The sequence below is a fragment of the Mus musculus genome, chromosome 9 (genome assembly GCF_000001635.26).
Source record: "Mus musculus strain C57BL/6J chromosome 9, GRCm38.p6 C57BL/6J".
Taxonomy (NCBI): domain Eukaryota; kingdom Metazoa; phylum Chordata; class Mammalia; order Rodentia; family Muridae; genus Mus; species Mus musculus.
The window spans coordinates 114,411,212-114,438,546 of record NC_000075.6 but is presented as its reverse complement, the minus strand read 5'-3'; the positions used below and the strand labels follow the sequence as shown (position 1 = coordinate 114,438,546).

General features: G+C 49.4%; 1 protein-coding gene across 3 annotated transcripts in view; it reads right to left on the bottom strand.

Moving 5' to 3' along the window:
• Glb1 (galactosidase, beta 1) overlaps nt 1-27,335 on the bottom strand; it is a 73,302-nt gene that overhangs the window by 35,833 nt on the left and 10,134 nt on the right. For 2 of the 3 annotated variants that reach the window (NR_108101.1, NR_108102.1), the window contains exons 2-8: nt 18,044-18,194; nt 16,798-16,858; nt 14,508-14,602; nt 8,054-8,234; nt 4,088-4,146; nt 687-808; nt 566-606 (exon numbers count right to left, since the gene is read on the bottom strand). Coding sequence is in view for 1 of the 3 variants with exons in the window: in NM_009752.2 (NP_033882.1) it covers nt 566-606; nt 687-808; nt 4,088-4,146; nt 8,054-8,234; nt 14,508-14,602; nt 16,798-16,858; nt 18,044-18,194; nt 21,417-21,586 (880 nt within the window). In the remaining 2 variants the exon portion in view is untranslated. Of the gene's footprint in view, nt 1-565; nt 607-686; nt 809-4,087; nt 4,147-8,053; nt 8,235-14,507; nt 14,603-16,797; nt 16,859-18,043; nt 18,195-21,416; nt 21,587-27,335 lie in introns of all 3 variants that reach the window. The other variant, NM_009752.2, reaches the window with a different exon arrangement.

Below are 27,335 nucleotides of genomic sequence, written 5' to 3'. Positions count from 1 at the left end.
AAAGGTGGCTGGTGTCCAAGGACCGACGACACTGGAGGCTGTCCCTGGCCTCCACATGTGTGCACACCCACAGATACACATGTATACATGCCCCTGCAAAATGCATGAACGCACATACAGAAAGACCAAAGCGGAGTATGTAAACACATACCCCGCCACACTAGACTGCCAGGCAGACTGGCTTAAAAATAAGACCCTTAAATGATCAGACTACGGCCCTTAAGGTTTCACACTCAAATGACTAGATGGGTGATTTTTGTTGTTTTTGTTTTGTTTTGTTTTTTTCGATACGGGGTTTCTCTGTGTAGCCCTGTTTGTCCTGGAACTCACTCTGTAGACCGGGCTGGCCTCGAACTCAGAAATCCGCCTGCCTCTGCCTCCCAAGTGTTGGGATTAAAGGCATGCACCACCACACCTGGCTTTAGATGAGTGATTCTTGTACATTAGAAAATTTAGAAGACAAATGGAAACAGAAAATAAAAATTGGCCAGTAGATACACCATCCCCCAAATCATACACTGGAAACAGGATAAGCTTTTACCAATGGATGTGAAACGGATCTTACCATTCCAATAGGCAAAATTGGTCCCACCTATAAACATGTACCTACAGAGAAATAAGAGAACACACATACTTCACTGTGAGCCACAGCCACAGGGCTCCCTCTCCCAGTCCTGGGTACTCACAAGTTCACGTTGGCCCCACGGGCAAGCAGGTTATAGAGGGAGGTAGCCAGTGTTTTAGTTTTCACCGTGGAATGGGGTTTACCCCAGTGGTCTAGCCAGCCAGTATAGAACTCAGAATTGATCTGAAAGGGAAAAGGGGTGGTGCTCAGGAGACACTTACAACCTTGAGTTGATGCTGAGGTGTCCCTGTAATGTAGGGAGGGTCCCATGAGGACCTCCAATTACAACAGTATCTATACTGGGTCTCTGAGTGTCCACCAATAGTGACATTTCATCTTACATACTACAACTACAGTCAACCCTCCAAATCCATGGGTTCTGCATTGTAGACCCAACCTATTAACAATCAGAAATATCTGGGGCATGGTTCAACTGGTAGAATGCTTGCCCAGAGTGATTGAAGCCCTGGGTTCCATCTCCAGCCCTGTGATAACTAGGCGTGGGCGGTGCCCACCTGTAATCCCAGGACTCAGGTGGTAGAGGCAGGAGGATTATCAATTCAAGGTACTCTTTTTTTTTTTGGTTTTTCGAGACAGGGTTTCTCTGTATAGCCCCGGCTGTCCTGGAACTCACTTTGTAGACCAGGCTGGCCTCGAACTCAGAAATCCGCCTGCCTCTGCCTCCCGAGTGCTGGGATTAAAGGTGTGAGCCACCACGCCCGGCTCAAGGTACTCTTTAGCTATGTGGTGAGTTGGAGGCCAGCCTGGGCTACATGAGACCATATATTCTAAAAGAAAATGTATTTTTTGAGAAAAACTTTGCATCAGTACTGAACATGTATAAACTCCTCCACCCCTGTCATTATTACCTGAATGATAAATTACTATGACTCTCAGTATAGCATCTATACTGGGTCTGGAACAAGCAACCTAGAGAAGAATTATGCCAAGGACAGGATGTGCAACTTAAATCTATAGGAACCGCATCATCTTACAGGAGGGACTTGGGTATCTCACACCCGATTCTCCGTGGGTATTTTGGGACAACTGGTTCCTAAAGTTTTACCTTTGTCAGTTTTGTCAGCTGGGAATGTCCCACACTCCCTGCCCCTTCCCTCCAATACCAAAACATTTAGTCAGGCAAGGTGGTGTCTTCATAATTAGCAGCTCTGGTCAGACATGGTGGCACATAACTGTTATCTAAGCACTGAGGAAGCTGAGGCAGAATAATTCGGAGTTCAAAGTCAGTCTAGACTGCATAGTTAATCTGAAACTGGAGGCTACCTAGCAAGACTGTATTGGAAACGAAACACAAAACCCAAGGGCTGGGGATGTATCTCAGTGGTAGAGAAATTGCCTACCAGATGTAAGCCCTGTATTCAATACCCGTGTGACAGAGCAAGACAGTGCAGAGGGTACAGCACTCTATAGACCTGGATCTTGCTCTAGAGACCAGGCTAGCCTCGAACTCACAGAGATCTGCCTACCTCTGCCTCCCAAGTGCTGGGGTTAAAGGCGTGTACCCTTGCCTGGCCCATCTTGTATTTTTGATGAGGCTGTTTTGGGTTTAATCAGTATTTAATCCTTTTGATGAAGAATCCAGTGGAAAAGCATCCAATTCTATTCTAGGCCCTGAGGCTCAGATGCCCAGCTAAACTTTCCTGGCTTCTGTTAATCTGCTTGCTTGAGCAATCCTCCCCTGAAGCTGCTAAGAGAGAGAACAGATTTGTTTTGTTTTGTTTTGTTTTTTCCTTTAAAAGCCCCTTGGTCTAAATCCTCAGGGCTACACTGAGGTCACCAAGACCTGAGTGTAGTCCCAGCTAGCTAGAACAAAGACTTTCAACTGGGTATAAACTGTGTCTAAGTGGTTATCTCTGGTAAGATCTGGTGGGCTCTCTGTAACCCTACCCCTAACCCCCTAACCCTAACCCATTAACAACAACAACAGCAAACATCTAGCCCCACATTTATCCATTACGCACAATTCACCCTTTTTGTGTGAATACTGATCTTGAGACCTGCTGGCCAGAAGCAACATCAGTTCAAAGTCAGAATAGAGAAAGGGAACCTGGAGAGGTTCCAGGAAATGGCTCCACCTGCCTGAGCAGGCTCTGCAGTGCAGACCTCCAGCAGAGCCTCTTTTTTTTTTTTTTTTTTTTTTGCAAACAAGGCTTGTTGCAGCAACCTGGAGGGAAGAGCTGCGAATGCAGGCCTGACAGAGGTCCAGGCAGCCCTGGCCTCTTCTCCCAGCAAGCCAGCAGGCTCAGCAGAGCTGCTTATCAAAACTGCAACCTTGCCGCTTCCTGGCTGCTCTGCTCCAGGAACAGTCAGGCCCTCCCAGGCCCAGCAGAATTAATTCCATATTTCAACCAGAGCATCAAGAGCGGGGAGGGGTAAGGGGGTGGGGGGTGGGGGCAGGGTGCAGAAGCTTGCAGAGTTAAGAAACAAGTCTCTCAGCTACAGAAGCTGCTTGGAGGTTAAAAGCCATCCGCTGAGCATGTGGTGACCACACCTTTTATCCCAGCACTTGAGGTAAAGACAGGAAGATCTCTGCGAGTTCAAGACCAGCCTGGTCTACAGATCGAGTTCTATAACAGCCAGGGATACACACAAAGAAATCCTGTCTTGAACCTCCCCCCAGCAACGCCCCCCCCCAAAAAAGTATCTGCTGTTCTTCCAGAGAACTGGATTTCCGTTCTTAGCACCCCACATCAGGCAGCTCCAGGGGATCCTACATGCCATTTTGGTCTCAGAGAGCACCCACACATGTGCATTGTACACAGACATCATCATCACCACCATCACCATCATCACCATCATCACCACCATAATAGTAGTAATAAAATAAACCTTAAAGAATACACATGTGAACCAGATCCTGTCCCAGCCATGTCTAGGCTCCTCAGGTCAGAGCAACTGGCCTTTGCTCCCTGGAGAGGTAGCTCAGTTAGAGCACCAGCCTTCCTTCGGGTGCAGAAAGCATCTGGGTGCGAGTTACCACGTAAAGCTGGGTGTGGCAGTGCACACTTAGTCCCAGAGGCTGAGAATCATCGGAAGCAGGAGTCTCAGGAGTTTAAGGTCAGCCTCCATTACACACTGAGTTCTGAGCCTCTGGGCTACCTGAGATCCAGTGGGGAGAGAGGAGAGAAAAGGAAAAAAACAAAACAAAAAACCAAAAAAACCAAGAGAGCCGAAGCCAGTCCTGGCCAGTCCTGGTTCTCTGCATCTCCTTCACTCGCGTGAAGAGCTTTAGTCTCCAAACTGGAGCACCAATCCAGCTGTCACTCAGGAGTCAGGAAGGGCTACGTTCCCTTCTGCCCCAGTCCCATCAGCTGCTGATCCCAGAGCCAAAAATAAAAAATAAACCACCAAAGATGGACCCATTCTCTTCTGCAGCCTGCCTCCTCCTCTGGGAAGAGCTGTGTACAAGCTCAGTCTCTTCCCCACACCCCCAGTTCTTACCAAAGGTCCTTTAGGTTCAAACTTCCTCTGGACCAGGAAAGCTTGTGTGATATTGTTGCCTGGAAATTTCAAGAAAGAGAAGAAGAGTCCGTCACGGGCATAAGGAGCTAACCAGCCTGCTAAGGTCACTGGTAGGGAATTCAAAAGTTGGACTATAATCCCAAATAGGAATGTCTGAGAAGTGGAGGGCCGGCAAGAGGGCTCAGAGGGAAAAGGCGCTTGCCACCAAGGCTGATAACCTGAGTTCAATCCCCAGGACTGGCATGGTACAACAGGGAAAATGACTGCCATCCGTTATCCCCTGACCTCTACACATGCTCCGTGCCTGGCTCTTGAGCACCCTCCTCCAGTAAAAAGAAATACATGAAAAAACTTTGTCTTAAAGATGTGTTTTCAGGAAGTGACTTAGCCAGGCCCTCCTATTCCCCTGTTATGAATTAATGGCATTTAATGCCTTATAATGGCATTTTATGCCCTTACCCCTTTCTGCCACATAAGGACTCATCAGGAAACTGAGTTGAAGGAGAGACCCAAACTCAGCCCTGAACTTGAGGGGACCCTGATCTTGGGCTTTGGAGCACTTGGAACGGTGAGCGGGGCAGGCAATTTTTGTTTATGTCTTTTAGATTTTCCCGAGACAGGGTCTCACCATGCAGCTCTGACTGGCATGGAATTCACCATGCAACCCAGACTGACCTCAAACTCAGTTATCCTCCTGCCTCAGTCTTCAGAGTGCTGAGAGTATAGACATGTACCACTATGCCCAGCTCAGTCATTTGCTATAATAACCCAAACTGGGTTGGAGATTTAGCTCAGCTGGTAGCATGCGCAAGGCCCTGGGCTCAGTCCCCTGTACACACAGACTCAGGCCAGCCTACATTACAGCCCTGTAGTCTACAGCCCTGTAGTCAGCAACAATAGTAATAATAACAGCTTAAATGGAGCAAGATAGTCCCCTGCCTTCCCCCACACTCTCTCCTTTTCCCTTCGTAATTTCTAGGCATGTATATCATAAACCTTTCCTTGATCCACAGGAGTTTCAAGGCCCAAAGGCCCAAGGAATAGCTATGAATTGCCCTAGGGTGGCCCGTGTGAGCAACGTACGGGGACCACCCCACACAGCGGTCTCCCTGAGCAGGCCCCCATGGCTTTGTTCGAATGCAGGCCTGAGGAGCTCATAGCTCTGCCTTCTAAGCTGTCCCCCTGACCCCATGTCTGCCTACAGCCAGAGGCTGAACTACCTGTTCCCCTCCAGGACCAGTCTGTTCTAGAGACCTCCCCTGTCACTCCACAGCACTGCCCACACGGGACAGCCACAGATACCTACCAGCTAACTAACAGGCACAGGGAGACAAGGCCACTCTAACTGTGTCCTCTGGTGAATGGCCACCATTGGAGGATAATCTGTATGCCTCAGCCATTCAAACTGCTGTTCTGAACCTCTCTCCCTCCCTCTCTCCTCCCTCCCTCCTATTTCTGTGTGCATCCTCTTCATAAAACTTATTATGTGTACATGCGTATGCCAGAGGATGCGTCTGTGTACTACACGCATCCAGTGCCTGCCAAGGCCGAAAGAGGGTGTCAGATTCTGTGGGACTGTGTGACGAAACTGTATATGTATATGCTCAGTCCAAGGAGTGGCATCATTAGAAGGTGTGGCCCTGTTGGGGTAGGTGTGTCACTGTGGGTGTGGGTTTAAGACCCTCATCCTAGCTGTCTGGACATCAGTCTTCCACTTAGCAGCCTTCAGATGAAGATGGAGAACTCTCAGCTCTTCCTGCACCATGGCTGCCTGGATGCTGCCATGTTCTTGCCTCGATGATAATGGACTGAACCTCTAAACCTGTAAGCCAGCCTCAATTAAATGTTGTCCTTATAAGGTTTGCCTTGGTCATGGTGTCTGTTCACAGTAGTAAGACCCTCACTAAGACAGACTAGAATTCCAAATGGCTATGAGCCTCCATGTGGGTGCTGGGGCCTGAACTCAGGTCCTCTGCAAGAGCAGCAGATGCTCTTAACCTCTGAGCCATCTCTCCAGCTCCCTTGTTTGTGAATCTTTCAAAATAGGGTATTAGTACGTAGTCTTCCTAGTCTAGAATGTATTAAGTAGTATATTAGAGTTCCAGCTGGCCTCTAAGTCAAAGCAATCCTCCTGCCTTCGTGTATCTACAGTACTGGGGTTATAATTATGCACCACTATGCCCTGGAAAAAAAAATTTTTAAGTGAGGGTCTCACATAGCCTTAGCCTGGAACTTGCTACTACTGTCAAGACTCACATTGAACATTCACTTAAAAAATTATTTTAAAGCCGGGCATGGTGGCGCACGACGCCTTTAATCCCAGCACTCGGGAGGCAGAGGCAGGCGGATTTCTGAGTTCGAGGTCAGCCTGGTCTACAAAGTGAGTTCCAGGACAGCCAGGGCTACACAGAGAAACCCTGTCTTGAAAACTCTCTCTCTCTCTATATATATATACATATATATATATATATATATATATACATATATATATTCTATGTGTATGTTTGTGTATCTATGTGTGGAGGTCAGGAGAAGGCTTTATATCACCTGGAAGTGCAGTTCTAGGTGATTGTGGGTTCTGGGAATTGAACCTGGGTCCTCTGAAAGAGCAGCCAGTCCTCTTACCCACCAAGGCATACCTCCAGCCTGTTTTAAATTCTGTTTTAAAAGGTGTTTTGCGTGTGTGTGTGTGTGTGTGTGTGTGTGTGTGTATGTATGAACTCCCATGTGGGTACTGGGAATTGAACCCTCGTCCTTTTTGAGAGCAACTAGAGGTCTTAACCACTGAGCCATCTTCCCAGCCCCCTGTTGTAAAACTCATTAATCTCCATCTGAATCTGTCCTCGTTGTTTTTGTTGTTTTCAAGACGGTTATTCTGGCTGGGCGTGGTGGCGCACGCCTTTAATCCCAGCACTTGGGAGGCAGAGGCAGGCAGATTTCTGAGTTCGAGGCCAGCCTGGTCTACAAAGTGAGTTCCAGGACAGCCAGGGCTACACAGAGAAACCCTATTTCGAACCCCGCCCCCCCCCCCCCCCCCCCCCCGCACAGCCCTGGCTGTTCTGTACTTTCTCCACTGACCAAGCTGGCCTTGAACTCAGAGGTCCTCCCCCCACTTGTATCCTAATTTCTGGGATTGCAGGTATGCTCTATGCTCTAATCTGTCGGCTGAATCTGTTTTTTTCATTACATTTTTATTTGGTAATTTTGTGTGTATGTATACATGCATGTGTACACACACGTGTGTACACTCATGTGTACTTGTGTGCCTGTGCACATGTCACGCAATGCTCTTGGTGGTCAGAGGACAATCTGTAGTTGTCACCTCTCTCCTCCCACTCTGTGGGTCCCAGGAATCACTCTCAGGTCATCAGATTCGGTGGCAATCACCCTCAGTCACTGAGCCATCTTGCCGACCCCTTGACTCTTGTTAAGTGGAAGAATAGTACAAAGAAGCCGAGGATGGGGGTAGCACACATCTAGAACTCCGGCCCTTGGGAGATGGAAGTAAGGGGACCCAGAGCTTCAGGCCATCCTTGGCTAGACCATGAATAAGCAGCCAGCCTAAACTACAAAAAAAATCCTGTCTCAAACAGAGCGGGGTGGGGTGGACAGAGCTCAGTAGACTTTAGGTCACTGGGCACATGTCCCTGAAAGAGAGGGTGGCAGTCTCATCTCTCCCTCTTTGAGGGTCTCAGGCCATGAGGTAAAAGGGTCTCATTTCATTATATGCTCCCAGAAAGGTTCTCTCTATTACAGGACAAACAGATGGCGGATTGAAGCCGCAACTGTGGGCTAAAGCAGAGCCTTCCCTCTTTAGGAGTTGACTCCCTCAGGTATTTTGTTACAGTCACGCAAAGCTCGCTAGCCCACCTGATAGAGGAAACTCTGAGACACCTCACTCTATCTGCAATAGCTGTTTTCTAGATGCTACCTACACACACCGACCTGTTCCAAAATCCACTGTGGCGTACAGGTCCTGCAGGGTCCCACACTTCAGCATTTTTTCACTTGCTCCGTCGGTGGTGAAGAGAATGACGTCATTACCCAGATGGTAGCGGAAGCGGTGCACCAGGAAGCGTAGGTAGTCGTAATCGCAGGCAAAGTAGGACCCGTACTCATTCTCAACCTGTGTGTTTAGAAAGGAGGACCAGAGATCAGCAGATGCCAACACAACCTTACCAATCTCTGGAAACATACCCCAGATCCAGTCTGAACTGGTCTGGCGTGCATGCACAATAAAGCCAACTGTGCCCTCTTGAGAGAATCCCTTATCTGAAATCTTATGCCTACGCATAATTGGATGTACACAGGGTTAACAGCAATGTGGGAAAAGACATATACATCAGAGAAACGTTTGCATATCTCAAATCTACCAATCAAAACAGGGGGAGATGACTTGTCGGGAAAAGGAGCAAGCTGCACAAGACCGACACCCCAAGCTCGACGCCGGAACACATATAAAAAGATGGATGTGGTGGCTAGCGCACATCTATTATCTCCATGCTCCTGTGGCAGAATGGGGGTGGGAATACGGGAGAGACCAGCAGAGACAGGAGACTCTCCCAGGGGCTCCTGAGCAAGCTAGCCTGGAGTACGGAATGAACCCAATCCCAAGCCTTGTCCTCTGACTGCCACATGTGTGCAATGCACACACACACACAAAGGAAAACACCCAGAGGCCCACCAACACTCATAGTTCACCCCTTAGTAACTAGCCACCCAGCTTTGGCTACCCTTCCCAAAAAGGAGGCTGTGTTGGCTATAGTCATCAGAGAAGAGGGAGCCTCAATTGAGAAAATACCTCCATAAAGTCAGATTGCAGGCCAGCTTGCAGGGCATTTTCTTAATTAGTGATTGATGGGGGAGGGCCCAGCCTAGGTGGGTGGAGCCATCGCTGAGCTGGTGGTCCTGGGTTCTATTAGTAAGGAGGCTGAGCAAGCCATCAAGCAGCATCCTGTCCATAGCCTCTGCACCATCAGCTCCTGCTTCCAGGTCCCTGCCATGCCGGAGTTCCTGTCCTGACTCTACAATGTTGAAGCATAAGCTAAATGACCCCTTTCCTTCCCCCAAGTTCCTTTGGTCCTCGTTTTTATCACAGCAATCGTAACCCTGGCTGAGACAGAGAACCCAGGCACTAAAGAGCTTTACTCTAACTCAGGGGTTCTCAACCTCCCTGATGCTTCGACCCTTTAATAAAGTTCCTCATGTTGTGGTGACCTTGAGCCATAAAACTATTTCGTTGCTACTTCCTAACTGTGTAGTTTCGCTCCTACCATGAATGGCAGTGTAAATATCTGTGTTTGTTTTCCTATGGTCTTAGGCGAACCCTGAGACAGGGTTGTTCGACCCACAGGCTGGGAACCACAGCCCTAAGTCAAGAGGCCGCTCTTCTCTGGCAGCACTGGTTATAGACACACACTCTTTGCTAAGGCTCTGCTTCCGCACACCTCCTGTCATGACAGCCTGCATGGGGTTCTTCCGGTTTCTGAAAAAGACCCAAGGAACCTGGGAACACTCAGTCCAGAGAGTGACCCCTCCCCGCCCCGCCCCAGAAACAAAAGGGTGCTGTCAACTTTATTTGCTGTTGCTGTTGGTTTGAGACAGTGCTTTCACACTATAGCTCAGCATAGAACTCACTAGCCCAGGCTGGCCCTGAACGCATGGCAGCCCTCCTGTGTCAGCCTTCTGGGAGCTAGGTTGACAGGCCTGAAGCAGCACAGCCTTCTGGGAGCTGGGTTGACAGGCCTGAAGCAGCATGACTCACTAGTTTTACTTCATTTTTAGGTTAAAAACCGAGATTAACACTTCACGTGAGACCCACCCATCCTCTGTGCCCCGGCTTGCTTTATCTCTCCTGAAAATAATCATTTGCGTATCTGGGGCAAGTTTGGTGTCCCTGATCTGGAAGAGCAAAGGGAGAAGAGCCTTGGTGTCCTCAGGCTGGGGTGGAGACACAACCAACCCTCTTCACCCTGGTTACAGACACAACCTCTCCTCCTCAAGGTCCCTGGGCTCCCATGAGAAGGGCCAAGGTCAAGCTCTGGGTGAAGACCTCACTGCCTCTAGAGCTGGCTGAAGAGACAGACAAAAGCAACTGTCACAGCTGTGTGTGGTGGGGTACGGCTGCCACTCCAGCCCTCAAGAGGCAGGAGCAGGTGGCCCACTGAAAGCCCAAGGCTAGCTTAGCTTAGTCGACACGCAGGGGCTGGGGCCATGACTGGAATTGGGTCTCAGCCTCTTGATTAAGATCAAGTGGGTGAAGACCCGAGTTGGCATCCCAGCACCCATGGTGGCACATTGTCGGTAACCATGGCGCTGAGAGGAGGAGACGGGTGGACCAGGGACTCGCTGATCAGCCGCCAGTCTAGTCACTCTGCAAGCCCTAGGTTCAGTGAGACCCTGTCTTTAAAAAGTTAGTGGGGTGGGATTTGGGAAGTAGCTCCGTTGGTAGAGTGCTTGCTTAAGTAGCATACAAAAGGCCCAGTATGGATTCCCAACCTTGCATACACCAGGCACAGGAGCGCATCTGCCAGCTCAGAACTTGGGAGGCAAAGGTGGGAGAATCAGGAGTTCAAGGTCAACCTCAGATACGCTTTGAATTAGAGGCTGGTGGGACCTGGTGGGCCACACTCAATAATTCTAGTACCAGGAAGGCAGGAGGAGCACAGACAGGGTCTGAGGCCAGTCTGGGCTACGCAGGGTAACTATGCCTTAAAGCAACAAACAAACAGAAAGACAAGGAGAGAGACATCCAATTATGTACAAAGAACTGTAGACGATGTCCAAACTGTACGCATGTGACAAGGCCTTTGACAGGGAAATGAGGTGGCAATGCCACACAGGAAACAGGTCACATCACCTAAACTGCAAAAGGGAAGAGAAAAACAGAGACAAAAACGCCTTCCAGAAAACACTCAAAATACGGCGAACTTCGCTTCTGGCTCCTGAGGTTTGAGTGACTGGAGAGGAGGGAGACCAGGCAGAGAGCAGAGTCACCCGGTAGGAGCAGTGCCCAAGATGGACAGGAGAAGAAACATCCTCAGGGTGTGCAGGTTTGCTGTCTTCTGCAGGGTTAAAATAGAAGGTCTTGTATTTCTTGGTTTAAAAAAGTTCTTTTGATTTAGCCTGGCAGTGTTGGTGCACGCTTTTAATCCCGGAAGGAGGTGGACCCTGGAGGCAGGTGAACCCTCCTGTCCCATTGCCCTACCCCAGTGCTGAGGTCACATCTGCATGTAGACATTCCTGGCTTTTCACATGGGCCCTGAGGGTTAGAACTCTAGTCCTCGTGCCTGGGCAGTGTTTTCTCACCTACTGAACCATTGACCGGCCCGTGGGTCTCCTTCCTTTGACCTGGGCTTAGGAGAGACCGACTTGCCTGATGCTTGCTTTCAGTCCTGACCGCATCCCAGGGGTCACACTTTAGCTCACGACTTTTCAGTATCTTTGGCTAAAGAAAACTTTATAAAAACTGTGATGAGGGGTTGGGGATTTAGCTCAGTGGTAGAGAGCTTGCCTAGCAAGTGCAAGGCCCTGGGTTCGGTCCTCAGCTCTGGAAACAAACAAACAAACAAACAAACAAACCTGTGATCAAATATAGGACATGGAGGCACACTTAAAATTCCAGCACTTGGGAGGCAAAAGAGGGAAGGATTGGGAGTTCTCGGCCAGCCTGGGCTACCTAAGATCCTGTCTCAAAAGCCAAACCAGAGATTTTTATCAGTCAATCATAATAAATGCAGGTTCAGGGATGACCCCATCTCGAGGGAATTGGGTAATCAGTGATTGAACAGGTATCCTCCTCTGGCCTCCACAGACAAGCTTCATGGACACACGTGCACGTGCACACACATACGTGTAGGCATGTGCACATGGATACACAGAGATGATCCAGCTGTGCAGAGCAAAGACTTGCTTGACTTTCAGAGTCACTGGCTTCACACAGGAAGCTGTGGCCTCTTGTACACGCTCTACTTGAATGAGAGATAAGGGGCACTCAGGGGTCAGGAGCTACATTCCTCAATGAGCAGTCACCTGTCCCCTCAAAGCGAGAATCCCTGACCCACTCAGCCGGTTCATCACCTCACCTCACCTATACCCAATGGCCACGCCCCCACTCCATCAGGACTCTGAACCACAGTCCTCAGAGAAAAACACACTCCATTTGATATCTCAGGGCCCAGCCAGCTCACACAACTTTGCTCCTTTCCATAAAAATATGCTCTGCTGGTGCTCACTCAACCGGGCGTCACGTTCCACAGAAGCATTTTACAGACACTGAAAGTTGTTCAAAGTCAAGTACACATTTTGCACCCTGGGGTGCACCTACAACCACGTGTCTTTGCAGGGCCCGGAACATACGGGGAAAGAGTGCAGCAGCAAGTGTGAGAGGAACCAGCACGGTCCCAGTTCGTCACTTGCTCTGGCCACTTCAGAGATGCCCGAAGTCTTTCTGCCAGTCACAGCCCAAGCTTGCTGTACAAGGACGAGCCACTCTGGTGTCAGCAGACGAAGTGTGTGCTTGAAACTCCCCTGCCTGCCAGCCAGGCATTGCTGGCTAAGTCACTTACCTTTTTGGACTTTCTTCTTCTTATTTTATGTATATGGGTGTTTGGCCTGCATGTGTGTATGTGCACAATGTGTGTGCAGTACCCAGGGAAGACAGAAGAGGGCATCAGACCCCCTGGAACCAAAGATGGCTGTCAGCTGCCATGTGGCAGCACGAGGAGCCAGAGAGATGGCACAGTGGTCAAGAACACCAGCTGCTCTTCCAGAGGACCTGGGTTCAATTCCCAGCACCCACGTAGGGCAGCCGACAACTCCAGCTCCAGGGGAACCAGCCCCCTCTTCTGGCCTTCACCTGCAACTGTACTCACATGTACAGACAACCAGACACACAAGTCCATACACAATTAACAACATAAATAGGGTGGGGCTGGAGAGATGGTTCAGTGGTCAAGAGTACTGGCTCCTTTTCCAGAGGACCCGGGATCTACTTGCAGCAACCACAAGATGGCTCCCAAACACCTTGTAGCTTGTTCCAGCAGATCTAATACCTTCAGAACTCTGCCATTTCCTGAAGCCACATGGCACACATAAGCTTAGACAAACACACACACACAAACATACATATAAAATTTAAAAAAATGATGACAAGAGAGATGTCTCAGTGGTTGAGAGCACTTGTTGCTCTTGCAGAGGACCTAGATTCAGTTCTCAGCACCCACATGGCAACTGACAATATTCATCATACCAGTTCCAGGGGGACCAATGACCTCTGCTGACCTCCATAGGCCCCAGGCACACATGTGGTGCACGCACATACACGCTGACAAAACACTTGTTCTCATAAAATAAAATAAGCAATTTAAATGTTTTATTTTGTTTGGTTTGGTTTGGTTTTTTGAGACAGGGTTTCTCTGTGTAGCCCTGGCTGTCCTGGAACTCACTCTGTAGACCAGGCTGGCCTCGAACTCAGAAATCTGCCTCCCAAGTGCTAGGATTAAAGGTGTGCACCACCACTGCCCAGCTTAAATTTTTTTAAATAAAACAATTAAAAAAAGTAAAGTTGCAGTACTCAGGAGGCAGAGGCAGGCGGATTTCTGAGTTCGAGGCCAGCCTGGTCTACAGAGTGAGTTCCAGGACAGCCAGGGCTACACAGAGAAACCCTGTCTCAAAAACCAAAACCAAAAAAAAAAAAAAAAAGTAAAGTTGATTGTTTTTCTAGTTCAAATCCTGTCCTGGAATTTTTTGGGTTCAGTGGTAGCTAAGAACATAAAATGTACGTAATTCTGGGCAAGGGTCCTGGGCTGTGGGTGTAGCTCGGCTGGTAGACTGACTGTGTGCTCAAGGTCTTAGGTCTGATCCTCAGCACCACATACGACAGGTGTGTGGTGCAGCCTGTCATGTCGACACTGTAGAGGTAAGACAGAAGGAGCAAAAGCTCCAAGTTATCCTCAGGTACGGAGTTCGCTATCAGCCTGAGATACATGAGACGCAAACTGAAGGGGAGAGAGAGAGAGAGAGAGAGAGAGAGAGAGAGAGAGAGAGAGAGACAGAGAGAGACAGAGAGAGACAGAGAGAGAGAGAGAGAGACAGAGACAGAGACAGAGAAGGACAGAGAGACAGAGACAGGAAGAGGAATAGAGACAGAGAAGGACAGAGAGACAGAGACAGGAAGAGGAATAGAGACAGAGAAGGACAGAGAGACAAGAGACAGATAGACAGGGGGCCGGGGGAAGAGAAGAGAAAGAAGACAGGCTAACCCTTTCCCCAGAGTCAGTTACAAGAAAAGTGTCATTTTCAGTACTGCAGCCAGGTGTCAGTTGTCATTTACATAACGCTGATGGACGGTTGCACCCCCGTCTCTCCCTCCTTCCACACACAGCTCAGCTCCAGGTACCTGCACGGTTATGATCGGTCCTCCGTTCTGGTAGAGCAGGGGCTTCATCTTGGGCAGAAGGACTGCCAGCCATTTATCCACAGCTACAAGGTAGTCTGCAAAACAGGATGGTGTGGCAACTGTCGCAAGCCTTTGTCAACTAGCTTGTCATATGGTTAGTGTGTGTGTGTGTGTGTGTGTGTGTGTGTGTGCAAGTGTATATGGGAGTACATGAGCACAAGTCCCACAGTGGGTTCCAGGGCTCAAATTCAAGTCAGCTGAGCTAGGCAGCCTCATCCTTTTAAAGCCAGGAGACTCCGCCACAGCCTGTCCCAGGATACACTGCCCTCAGTTATCTTCTAAAACGAGGCAGCCACAGTCTGCTGAACACAGTTCTTTAAGCTAGTTGTCCTGACATCTGCGTACTCCTGGCAACTTACCCTGCTATGGGGCTTAGAGTTAGAAGCAGAGGCAGCCAGGCCCTGTGGGATAGGCACAGAGAGGTGCTGAATACTGCGTCCTCCTCCCAAACACAGCAGGGCCTTTTTTCCTTCTAAATTAAGTTAGCTGGGTAAAGGATGTGGCTCAGTTGGTAGCGTGCCTACCTAGCGTGCACCAGGCCCTGGTGTTTGATCCCCAGCGCTAGGCGTGAAAGCACACACCTGTAATCCCCGCACTTGTGGAGGCAGGAGGATCAGAACGTCAGCATTACCTACAGCAATATAAAGTGTAAAGTGGAATTCCCAGCACCCACATGGTGCCTCATAACTGTGTTTAACTCCAGTTCCAGGGCATCCAACACCCTCTTCTGAATTCTGTGGGCATCAAGCAAGCATGCATGTGATGTAAGTGACATGCATTATAGTCATTAACAAGGCATGGAGGTGTGTGTGCTCCCCGTGCTGGAGGGGGGGGCAGAGGCAGGAGTATGCTCCCAGTGCCGGGGGCGGGGGGGCGGCAGAGGCAGGAGATCTTTGAGGTCATGGCTAGCCTGATCTAAATAGAGAGTCCCAGAACATCCAGGGCTACACAGAGAAACCTTATCTCCAAAACAAAACAAATAACTTAAAGGTGGAAGGCTAGAATCACCCTTGATCTGTAGCTGAGAAAGACCTTGAAACCTTGATCCTCCTGCCTCCACTTTCCAAGTGTGAAGATTACAGGTGTGTGTCTCCCACACCAAAGTAACATCTAATAAACCATTTGTTTACAACCTCAAAGGAGACTGACAAAAACAGGTGCTTCATACAGTTATCAGGAGATATGGCTCAGGGGTTAGGAGCACTGGCTGCTCTTCCAGAGGACCTGGGTTCAATTCCCAGCACCCACATGGCAGCTTACAACTGTCTGCAACTCCAGTTCCAGGGGACCTGTCACACTCATACAGACATTCAAGCAAGCAAAACATCCAATGCACATAAAAATAAATAAGTTTTTTTTTTTTTAATGGTTAGGAAGATTCAGGAGACAACACATGTGAAAACAGCAGTAATAAGGTAAGAGTGCAGGCCCACATGCAGGCAGGCCCACATGCAGGCAGACACATGCACACAAAAATAAATAAGTTTTTTTTTTTTTTAATGGTTAGGAAGATTCAGGAGACAACACATGTGAAAACAGCAGTAATAAGGTAAGAGTGCAGGCCCACATGCAGGCAGGCCCACATGCAGGCAGACACATGCACACACTCATGTACACACACTCATGTGCACACACTCAAACACACAGGCACACAACACACACTCACACATGCACACACAAACACATGAGCACACACGGGCACACTCACACAAATGCACGAACGCACGCACACATTTGTGAAAACAGAGATGCAACTGAATGACTGTTTAAGGTCTTACAGCTAAAATAATGTCTCATGTTCTGAAAAGAGAAGACGAAAAGCTGTCACTGACAAATCACTCTGAAAATGCAAAAAAAAAAAAAAAAAAAAAAAAAAAACCAGAAGACACACAGCTACCAAGAAAACTAGTGACATCATCCCAGAAACAACCCTGCCATTTTGACTCGCTGGCTGCGTAATATACTAAGTGTGTAGGAAGAAAATACAAGTGCTGAACCCAGTTGGTTAACCGCCAACCAGGTTGCAAACTCAAAAAGCGGCCCGCTTATCAGTGAGATCTGTTCAAGCCTGCAAAGGAAGCTGTGTCTCCTACATACTCGCTGTCCAGTGAAATGAGACTTCCACCCTACTCAGGGGTATTTATACAGAAGTCCCCCTTCAAATGCCTGGTTCTTTTGATATCAAGTGTCTAGTCTCTCGTAAGTCTTTTAAGGGGCAACGGTAACTCACCTGGGTCAGAAGACCGGAGAACGATAGATTGTTTCTCTAGTAGCCAAGCAGGTAAGCCCCCCTTTGAGAGAGAAAACAACAGCCAATTTGTTTGTCACTTTAGGAGAGATCGCTGTCAGCAGGGAGGGAAAAGACAGGGGAAAATGACCCAGGCTTCTGGGAAACTACAATATAGAAAAATTAGGACCTCTCTATTAAACATGTTCTGAGAATCAAGACACCATCCCCACTTTGTTTTGAGCTAAGTCTAAAACTGGACTCCCCCCAACCCACCCCCACACATCCTCTAGGGCACCTGCTGGCCTCAGAGTTTTGATCCTCCTGCCTGTGCCTCTCAAATGCTTGGATTACAGACATCACCACACTCAGTAAAACCCCTCCCCACTTTCTTTCTCTTTAAATATTTATTTATTTACTTTTTGTATGTGGGTGTTTTGCTTGTATATGTGTATGCACTGTGTGCATGCAGTGCCCTCAGCAGCCAGAAGAGGGCGCTGGACTCCCCCCTAAAGCTGGAGTTACAGAGGTTGTGAGCCACCATCCAGGTGCTGTGACTGGAACCCAGGTCCGTTGGAAGAGCAGGCAGTGCTCATAACTGCTGAGTCATCTCTCCAGCCACTTGCTTTCTCTCCCTCCTTTTCTTTCCTTCTCTCCTTATAGTTTTACTTGCTGTTTGCTTTTGCAGCGTTGGAAATGACATGCTAGCAAGGGCCCTACCACGGGGCTACATCCCCCCCCCCGCTCAATTTTGTTATTTATTTCATACCTATGAGCACACTGTAGACTTTCACTCTCTTCAGACACACCAGAAGAGGGCATCTGATTCCATTACAGATGGTTGTGAGCCACCATGTGGTTGCTGGGAATTGAACTCAGGACCTCTGGAAGAGCAGTCAGTGCTCTTAACCACTGAGCCATCTCTCCAAGCCCTAGAGCTCTTTTTATGCGCACAGCTTCTCTTAATTTTATAACTAATCCATGAGGGAGACAAAGCAGAGTGCACTCCATGTCTGTGACAGAGGAAGCCATGAGGAAGTCCCCTTGTTCTGCCTCCCGCCTGCTCCTCGCTGCCTGGCACCTCGCTGAAGGAATAAACACTGGCGGGTCACAGTACCACTTGCTCTAGACTCTTGAGTCTTAGATCGCTTTAATCCACTTTGCCCAGAGCCCCACCCCCATCCCGTCGGCCTCTCCTGCCCTTACTCACACCCACCAGGCAGGCAGGACCCTGCAACTGGAAGCTCACCATGTCCCACTCTGCACAGATGTAGGGCCCAGGCCTCAGGATCACCAGGAGTCCCAGCTCATGAGCCAGCTGGATGAAATGCTCCACATCACGGTCCCCAGAAAACTCATATTGTCCTGGTTGGGGTTCATGGAAGTTCCAGGGCACGTACCTGTGAAGACACACACGGCTGAAACCCTCCCAGGTGGCAGCTGAACGGGAGGGAAGAGAAGGGGGCCCAGGCTCTGTGAGCATTTGACACCTCGGGTCTAAGAGTGGAACACGGGGCAGTGCTAAGGCACTGGTGGGTAAGGGGGCGCCAAGCCTGACCCAGAAGCTCAATCCCAGAACCAGCATAGTGTAAGCAGAGAGCTACTTCTACACGTTGTCCTGTGCCCTGTCTTCCATACACACACAGCACACACACACACACACACACACACGGTGGGGGGTGAGAGAGAGAGAGAGGTAAAAAACGAGGTGTAATAAAGAAAGCCCTTACAGAAGGAGTGGGATTTCTAGGAACTAATATCCAGTTTTTGCAATATGACACTGAAGTGGCAGATTGCCTCCGATCCTGGAAGCTAAGCACAGCCAGCCAGGTCGGGCGAATACTGGGATGGGAGTCACAGAGCCTGGCATGAATCAGGAGGCCGAGGCATGCCCTCTCTATGACACGCTGGAGATGATCCAGCAGGGCCACTCAGGACCTTGTTCATTCTCTCTCTTGCTTCCTGACTGACGGGAAGATGGCGTGAACAGAGATGAACCAGTGGTTTTTTTGTTTGTTTAGTTTTGTTTGTGGTCTGGTAGGATTACAGGTGATGGCCTTCATCCACAGAACTGCTCTGAGGACATGAATGATAGTTGTCAGCTTTGTCTGCCAAGGCGGATTTATTTCAGACAGCTTCTTGGTCACTTCTGTACGCCTCTCTGCATCAAACTCTCCTTTGGCTTCAGTTTATACCTGGCTCGTTTGAAACACTGAGAATCGAACACAGCCTTGAGCGTGCCCAACACCCCTTCTAACATGGAACCCCAAACCAGGCCTTGATGAAAACAATCTATAGAAACTGTGACAGAAAAAAAAAAATATATCGTCAAGCACACCGAAAGCTTTAACAAGAAAAATAAATGCACGAATTCTAATTATCGTGTTAAAGTAATATGAGGTACGTATTTAAAAAATAAAGGTTAAACCCAGCAGTGGTGGCGCATGCCTTTAATCCCAGCACTCGGGAGGCAGAGGCAGGTGGATTTCTGAGTTCGAGGTCAGACTGGTCTACAGAGTGAGTTCCAGGACAGCCAGGGCTACACAGAGAAACCCTGCCACAGAAAAAAAAAATAAAAAATAAAAAATAAATTTAAATAAATAAAAATAAAGGTTGAGCAGAACACAGTGGCGCTTGGAAGTAGAGGCAGAAGGGTAAGGGTTAAATGGCCAGCATGGGGTCACAATAGGTTTGAGGGTAGCCTGGGCTACATGAGACTCTACTTAAAAAATAAATAAACAAAGAAATGGCTGGCACACAGCATTTACCTTTAATCCCAGCACCCAGGAAGCACAGGCGGGTGGATCTCCGAGTTCAAGACCAGCCTGGTCTACACAGAGAGTTCCAGGACAGCCGGGGTACACAGAGAAACCCCGTCTCAAAAACAAACACTTTAATAAAAGTAAGAATAATCCAGGCATGGTGCTTACCTGTTAATATAATCTTAGCACTCAAGAGGCCGAGGCAGGATTGTGAGTTCTAGATTAGCTTGAGCTACATAGAGAGAGATCCTATCTTCTTTAAAAGGGGCAGTGTGTGTGTGTGTGTGTGTGTGTGTGTGTGTGTGAGAGAGAGAGAGAGAGAGAGAAGGAGGGAGGGAGAGAGGGAGAGAGAGAGAGAGAGGGAAGGAGGGAGGGGGAGAGGGAGGGAGGGGGAGAGAGAGCGAGAGAGAGCGAGAGAGAGCGAGAGAGAGAGCGAGAGCGAGAGCGAGAGAGAGAGAGAGAGAGAGAGAGAGAGAGAGAGAGAGCGAGAGCGAGCCAGAGCTGGCTCAGTGGTTATGAGCCCTTACTGCTCTTTCAGAGAATCTAGGCCTGGTTCCTAAGCACATGGCCACTCAGAACTGCCTGAAACTACAGTTCCAGGGGATATGCCTCCCTCTTCTGGCCTCTGAGGGCATTGCAAGCAAATGATACATAGACATATATATGTTATATGTTATGTCTATATGTACTTCTATAACAAGAAAACAAAACAAAACAAAACTCTCACCCAGTCTAGAGACCTACAGAGCCTGTGGTAAAGTCCTTGCCCATCACATGCAAAAGCCTGAATTTGGCTCTCAACACTGAAAGCAAAACCACAGAAGAAATCTCTACCCTACAAGAAGACAAAAGACTTTTGTCAGAATACCAGGCCAGGAAATAGAACGACCCAAACGGAACTGGCTCCCCGACCTCTGGTGCGGATACACAGTGCACTGTGACCCTCGGCAAGAAAGCCTTAAGGATGAGCCCCACAAGCATCCTCCCCCCCCCCCCCCCCCCCCGTAGATCCAGGCTCAGCCATAGCCCACTGGAACTCAGCGTGCTAACAACTGTGAGCGAACCCAGATCCACTCTGCCAGGGGCCGTAGAAACAGAAGTGGGGGGATCCCCTAGGTATCTACCAAACCCACTAAGGCTTTCTCAACCTTTATCTTTTAAGATGTTATCAGCGATTCACACCGGCTCTGCAAAATCCAGAGTGATCAGCTGCCCCAGTTTTCCCCCCCAATTAGTCATCTCACAGAATCAGAGGAGACGGGGACATGTGCCTGTTGATGTGAACCTATAGCCTGGGTTCAAAAAAAAAAAATTAACCCAGTAAGACAAGCTGGGTTCCAAATACCTAAGCACAGGCTCACTTCCTCCATACCAAAAGCAGCCACACTCCATACCCCTCACGTTTGGCTCCTCGATGGACCTCGGACCAAAGACGTGACCTTGGCAGAAATGTAAGTTTCATGAGCTATATATATAAAACCTGCCTTCATCTTTATTGGTGTATTGTTTGTGCACACAAACATGTGCGTGTACACATGTAGATCAGACGATACCCTGTTCTCTGCTACCATGTAGGTCTCCAGGATTGAACTCAGCCTGTCAGGCTTGGCCGCAGACCTCTGTACCTTCTGATCCACTCTCTGGCCTCCTCCTACCTTTGCCTCTTCAAGCTGATTTCAGCTTTATGGTTTCTGAGGACAAAGTTCAAGGGAGAAGTGCTTCGCTCTCTTTAGAAAGGCCAGTCAAACTCCTAAAGAGCCAGCCCCGCAGGGCTGCACACAGAGCTCTCTCCTACTTGTGTAGGGGTGGGTGTGTGTGTAGGGGGAAAGGGGTGGGTCTTGGGCAAGCATCCTTCCTTACATCTGGATAGCATTCAGCCCAGCCATCTTCATCTTCAGCAGCCGGTCCTCCCAGTAGAAGCGGGGTATCCGGAAGTAATGAATGCTTCCCGAGATGTATCGGAATGGCTGTCCATCCTTGAGGAAGCGGTCCCGGCTGTAGTCGAGCTTAAATGTCCTCTGGGTGACATTCTGCAGGGCAAGTAAGGGACCCCGTGAGAACGTGAACCTTTAGGTCAGAAGTGGAGCTGGGGGGTGGGGGCGGGTGCTTTTCGATTAAGTTACACAACGAGTAGACTTAAGTTACACAATAACTTATAAACAAGTCAGCCCAGCCAAGGTGATGTGGAGGAGGCTATCTCCTACTTTGGCTCTACTCCCTAAACCTGGAGCCTATGGACGCTCAGGAGCTGGGACTATATCCACTGAGCTGTGTGTGAGGCATGGAGACAGGGGTACTCCAATCAGCTCAACAGCAGTGTCCCTCGGATCCCCGGGACTATAAAAGGCAGTGCAGAAACCAATGGATCAGGTGTGGGGGATGTAGTGTCAGAGAAGTGGAGGAAAGAGGATCAGAAATCCAGGGTGATCCTTGGCTACATACAGATTGAGGCCAGCCTGTGCTACATGAGACCCTGTCTCAAACGCACGCAGCAGCAACAGATCCATGGATCCCCATCCTAGCTGCTGCTCTGAGTCCCAGGGTGACCTGGGCAAGTGCATCTCATTCGGAACCACCAGGGAACTGGAGAAAAGTAATGTTCAAACGCTATTATTATTATTATTATCATTATTATTTGGGGGAGGGGGGTTCCGAGACAGAATTTCTCTGTATAGCCCTGGCGGTCCTGGAGCTCACTCTGTAGACCAGGCTGGCCTTGAACTCAGAAATCCGCCTGCCTCTGCCTCCCAAATGAGTGCTGGGATTAAAGGCGTGCGCCACCACGCCTGGCTCAATGCTGCAGGGCACAACCCAGTTTGTGAATTGAACTGAACGGGGTCTGGGGCAAGTAAATCAAGCACCTTTTCATGGGGACAGAGGACAGCGCAGCGCACACAGTACAGTATTACTTCCAAAATGCCTGGTACATAGTGTGGAGTTACTTATATATGACCTTCAGCCAGTACACTGGCTGAAATGTCATAAAGTTTCAAGGAACCCAGTTTGGAGTTCCTATCAGAGCTGTTAGGCAGCGTGGAACACTGCCCCCTAGTGGACAAAGACAGGTAGCAACCGGCAACAGGTACCCACCAAACCCGGGGTACCAGAAGCCACCTGCCTCTCAGCCCAGCATCAAGGAGCTGCCACGTGCACCTTGACGCTTTCAGAAAACAATGCCAGGATTCGTCAGCATCCTAGCCCGCAGCGATTCTGGAACATCTCACAACAAGTGCGAGAGTTCACACGAGGTCTGGTATCCACCTAGGGAGTTGGCACCTCCACGGATCCATCAGAAATCTGTGAAGAAAGCCCCTATCTCAGGTCTAATTCTCTGCTTCCTCTTGGTATCCCTAAGGTCGAATCGATTACGACTTAGGGCCATAGCTGTAGTCAGACCCCACCCCTGCTGCTTTACCAATGAGGCTGACGTTGAGCAGAGCGGGAAGGGTTCTGGAAAAACTCCCTGGTCTAGAGGAACTGGTCACAAGCTCCACGGGGCTGAAGACAGAGGCGTCCGGACCTAGGACTGCAGGGTGCAGTTAACGAGGACTTAGAGAAGTATCGTCCTAAATAGCAGACAGACTGGCTGATCGCCACAGTTTGGGCTAGCAAATGAGGTGTAGATATTCACAGGCCTCCCCATGCTCCTGCTTCCTGTGCTCATTTGGATTCTCGAGCCACCGGCCCCCAAACCCTTGCTGTAGGTTCTGTTTCCGGAGGAACCTACATGAAGGCAAGTGGTACCAGTAATGGCCTAAGACCTTGACTGTCTCCAAGAACAGGGGCTAAGTGTGGAGGTTGAGAATGGTACCCATGGCCTCCTATAACTGAATGCTCGGTCCCCAGACGGTAGAGCTGTCTAGCAAGGATTGGGAGGTGTGGCCTTGTTGGAGGAGGTGTGTCACTGGGGGTGCGCTTCGAGGCTTCTAAAGCCCAAGTCATTCCTAATTCCCCCTCTCTGACTTGAGCTTGTGGATCCGATGTGACTCTCAGCTACTGCCCTGGCACCGGGTCTACCTGCCTGTGGTCCTGCTCCCTTCCGTGATCGCGGACTCTAAACTCTAAGCAAGCCCCACAATTAAGTGCTTTTTTATAAGTTGCCTTGCTCATGGCGTCTCTTTACAGCAACAGAACAAACACTGACTAAAACAAAGGTATCTGTGAGGAAGTTCCCAGGGAATTTTAAATGGTGACCCCCTCTGACTGTGGGTGTTACTATGCATGGGTTGGGGGCCGTGGATGAAGAGAGAAACCAGGCCGAGCATCAGCACTCATTTCTGTCTTTCCACTCTGGACCCAAGGTGACCAGCTGTCTGTCCCACATTCCTACCATTGTGCCTTCCCCATCATGATGGATCGCACCCCCACACCACAATCCAAAAGCGAACCCTTAAGTTTCTTGTCAGGGCAGTGAGGAATGTAACAGACACCCACACATGGGCGTGGGGCGGCATCTGGAGGTTAGAGATGCTGATTAGCAACCAGACCTTACAGTTAGTGTGTAATGGGTGAGCAAGGATACCCCAAAATGCATGCCACACCCCTCACCTATGCCAGAGAGAGACGAGGTCCAGCTTAAAGGGGACGATTTGGCATGTTTCATTTCTAAAACTTTAGTGTGTGTATACGAGTGTGCACACCTATAGGTGAGCATGAGTGTGTACAAGTGTGTGAATGTAGGTATAAGTGTGTGTGAGTATATATACGAGTGTGTGCGTCCACACACTAGTGCAGCGTGCTTGCGTGGTATTGTACATGTGCACACGTAGAGATCAGAGGACAATGTGGAGTCGGTTCTCTTTCCTCCTTTCCGTGGGTTCTGGGACAGAACTCGGGTCTTCAGGCTCTCCCAGCAAGTGCACGACCTGCTGAACACTCTCCTCAGGCAGGAGTTGCCACGTGACTTGGCTCTCTCGGTTTACTGTGAACTGGACAGACTGCGAGGCTGGCTGGCTTGTTTAGCAGGTTTGGAAGTTCTGAAGAGAGGAACTGACAGGTTCAGGCTACATGGGGCAGTCTCTGAGTGGCATGAACTTCTGTGACGGTGTCTACAGAGACCCTCATCTCCTACCAGGAAAGCAAGGTCGAAGGTTTAACCTTGGTGGTACCCTAGGAATGAATCTAGAGGGGGCAAAGGACATGGTGTCCTGGGAGAGGACAGGGGCATGGGGTATCTGTCCTGACTCACCAACTCTTACCTTGATGTCAGCTCTAATACCTAAGCTCATGGGATGGTTTCTTGGACACACACATGACACTAGTTTGCAGGAAGGGAGAGAAGAAACCAGGGCTGCCTATGACCGAGGGAGCAATGGAGTGGTCGGTTCAGGGAAGGGGCAACCCACTGTCAGACTATATAGACCATATATGCTTCAGGAGGCCCAGAGGACGTACTTTCAGTCAGAAATGCATAAGGTGGGGCTGCAGAGATGGCTCAGAGGTTAAGACCACTGACTGCTCTTCCACGGGTCCTGAGTTCAAATCCCAGCAACCACATGGTGGCCCACAACCAACCGTAATGAGATCTGACTCCCTCTTCTGGAGAGTCTGAAGACAGCTACAGTGTAAATATGATAAATAAATAAGTAAATAAATAAATAGAAATGCTTTGGTAACTTTAGAAGCCCCACAGCACATAGAGTTCTCAGTAGATGAATGAGGACAAGACACTGCCATGACACTGGGCCCTCATCGCTGACAGCGACATCCTGGCATTATCGAGGGGGACCATTGTAAACATCGAAAGCTGAGGAGCTTTTTCCCAAGGCCCAGCTTTGAGTCAGTTTCCTGACACACTGCTTAAAGGGAGGGGTGACTAGCCCCTGAAGGAAGGACCCTACGGTGTGATCGCTTGCACAAGGATTAACTACCTGTATTGTTAGTACAGCTTAAGCCAACACTCATGCTACGAACTGTGTCAGGCCATCCCTCTCCCCGAAGGCCCAAGTCCCTCACACAGTGGATCCCAGAAGTGAGAGTGTGTCCTAACATTACTTCCTTGGCTTGAATGCAAAGCGGGGCCAAACTAACAGCCAGCACAACCCTCACCACGTATGAGGACTTTCTTTTATGGGTGCAGTGAAAGTTCCAGAACCTTCTACTCTCCGTCTCTTCCTTAAGAAAAACCCGGAGGAGACCACACTCCTCCTGGAAGAATAGCTACGAGGTTCTCCTCCATCAAGGCTTAAGGTCATCTCTATCGCACCCCATCTGACTCACCTGCGGGCGCCTGCTAACGGAAGCGCCACGGTGGACAACACTGGGTTATTTATAGCAGCATGGCTCTAAGAGCAGCTACAACACAGGCGTGGGTTATATAGGAAACGGAAGCATGGCTTTCCAGCACTTGCTTTGTTGACCATGTAGAAATCTTTTCAAACAAAAATGTCTGTCTGACACAAAAGCAGTCTGTTGTGGGCAGGCAGGAAGTAGTACTCACCATCTCTCACCTCAGGAGCTACAGTCACTGCCCAGCTCCAGGTCACATGAGACCACAACTGTTAGGACATATGTTACAGGTTTGAATGTGAAATGCCACTCATAGGCACAGAGTCCAAACACCCAGTCCACAGGCAACGGCTCTGTTTTGGAAGGCTGAGGAACATTTGGAAGGCAGACCGACTCTTGCTGGAGGGACCCTCACTGAGGGCAGGTTTGAGGTTTTATAGACCATTTCTACTTCCTGTTCCCTCTCGGCTTTCTGATTACTCAGGCAGCATGACCGTACCTCACCACACTCCCTCCCCAGCCAGGATGGACTGTACCCCCTTCAACTGTGAGCCAAGAGGGCCGGTGGTGAGACGGCACACAGGGTAAAGACACTGACCACCAAGCCTGGCAACCTGAGCTTCATTCCCCAAGACTTGCATGGTGGAAAGGACTGACTTGGGGAAAGTTGCCCTGTGAGCGCCACATGTACTCTGTAGCATGCACACACATGCATGCATGTGCACATGCACAGACACACATACACATACTAACAAATGTAATACTTTTGAGTAAGTCAGACTAGATAAACCCTTCACTCCTTAAGTTCCCTTTGTCAGCTGTTTTGTGGTAGCCATAATACATGACGTCACTGGACATCAGTAGACCTTCCTGCTCACCCAATGCATGAACAGCATTGTGCTATTTGCTCCGGGAGGGGGGGGTTCTCAGTAAGGACAGCAGCAGAGGTGGGGACTAACGGACAGATGGTCATTTCTCACCTTCACTGCCAAGCTGAACGGGGAGAATCCACTCTCAACACTGAAGGGCCCAAGCAGATCCAACCTAAATGTCCAGCCACAGCACCATTGATACATATGAGGTTATTAGAAAATGGGAGGCAGGAGGAGGGGAGGTGGGAGGAAGGGATGAGGGTCAGAAAGGTGCTTAGGGGTAAAAAGAACGTTCACCGCTCATCCAGAGGCTCCCCCCCCCCCCCGTCAGTTCCTATCACCCATGTTAGGCAGCTCACAGCCACCTAGAACGCCAGCTCTAGAGGACCTGATGCCCTCTGCTGGCCTCTATGGACACTGCACACACACGGCACACATAAACACACAGGTACACACATATGTGTAAATAATTTCTTTAAGAGAAGAGGAAGCAGAAGGGAAGGAAGGGAAAAGGGAGAGGAGTGGAGAAGAGAGAAGAGTATAGAAAGGGAGGGAGGGAGGGAGGGAGGGGAGGGAGGAAGGAAGAATGCAAAAGAAGAAAAGGAAAGACAAGAAACTAGCTCCTAGTAGTTAAAAGAAAAAATCCCTCAAGTTTGCCCAGTCCCTTCTGAAGAATGGA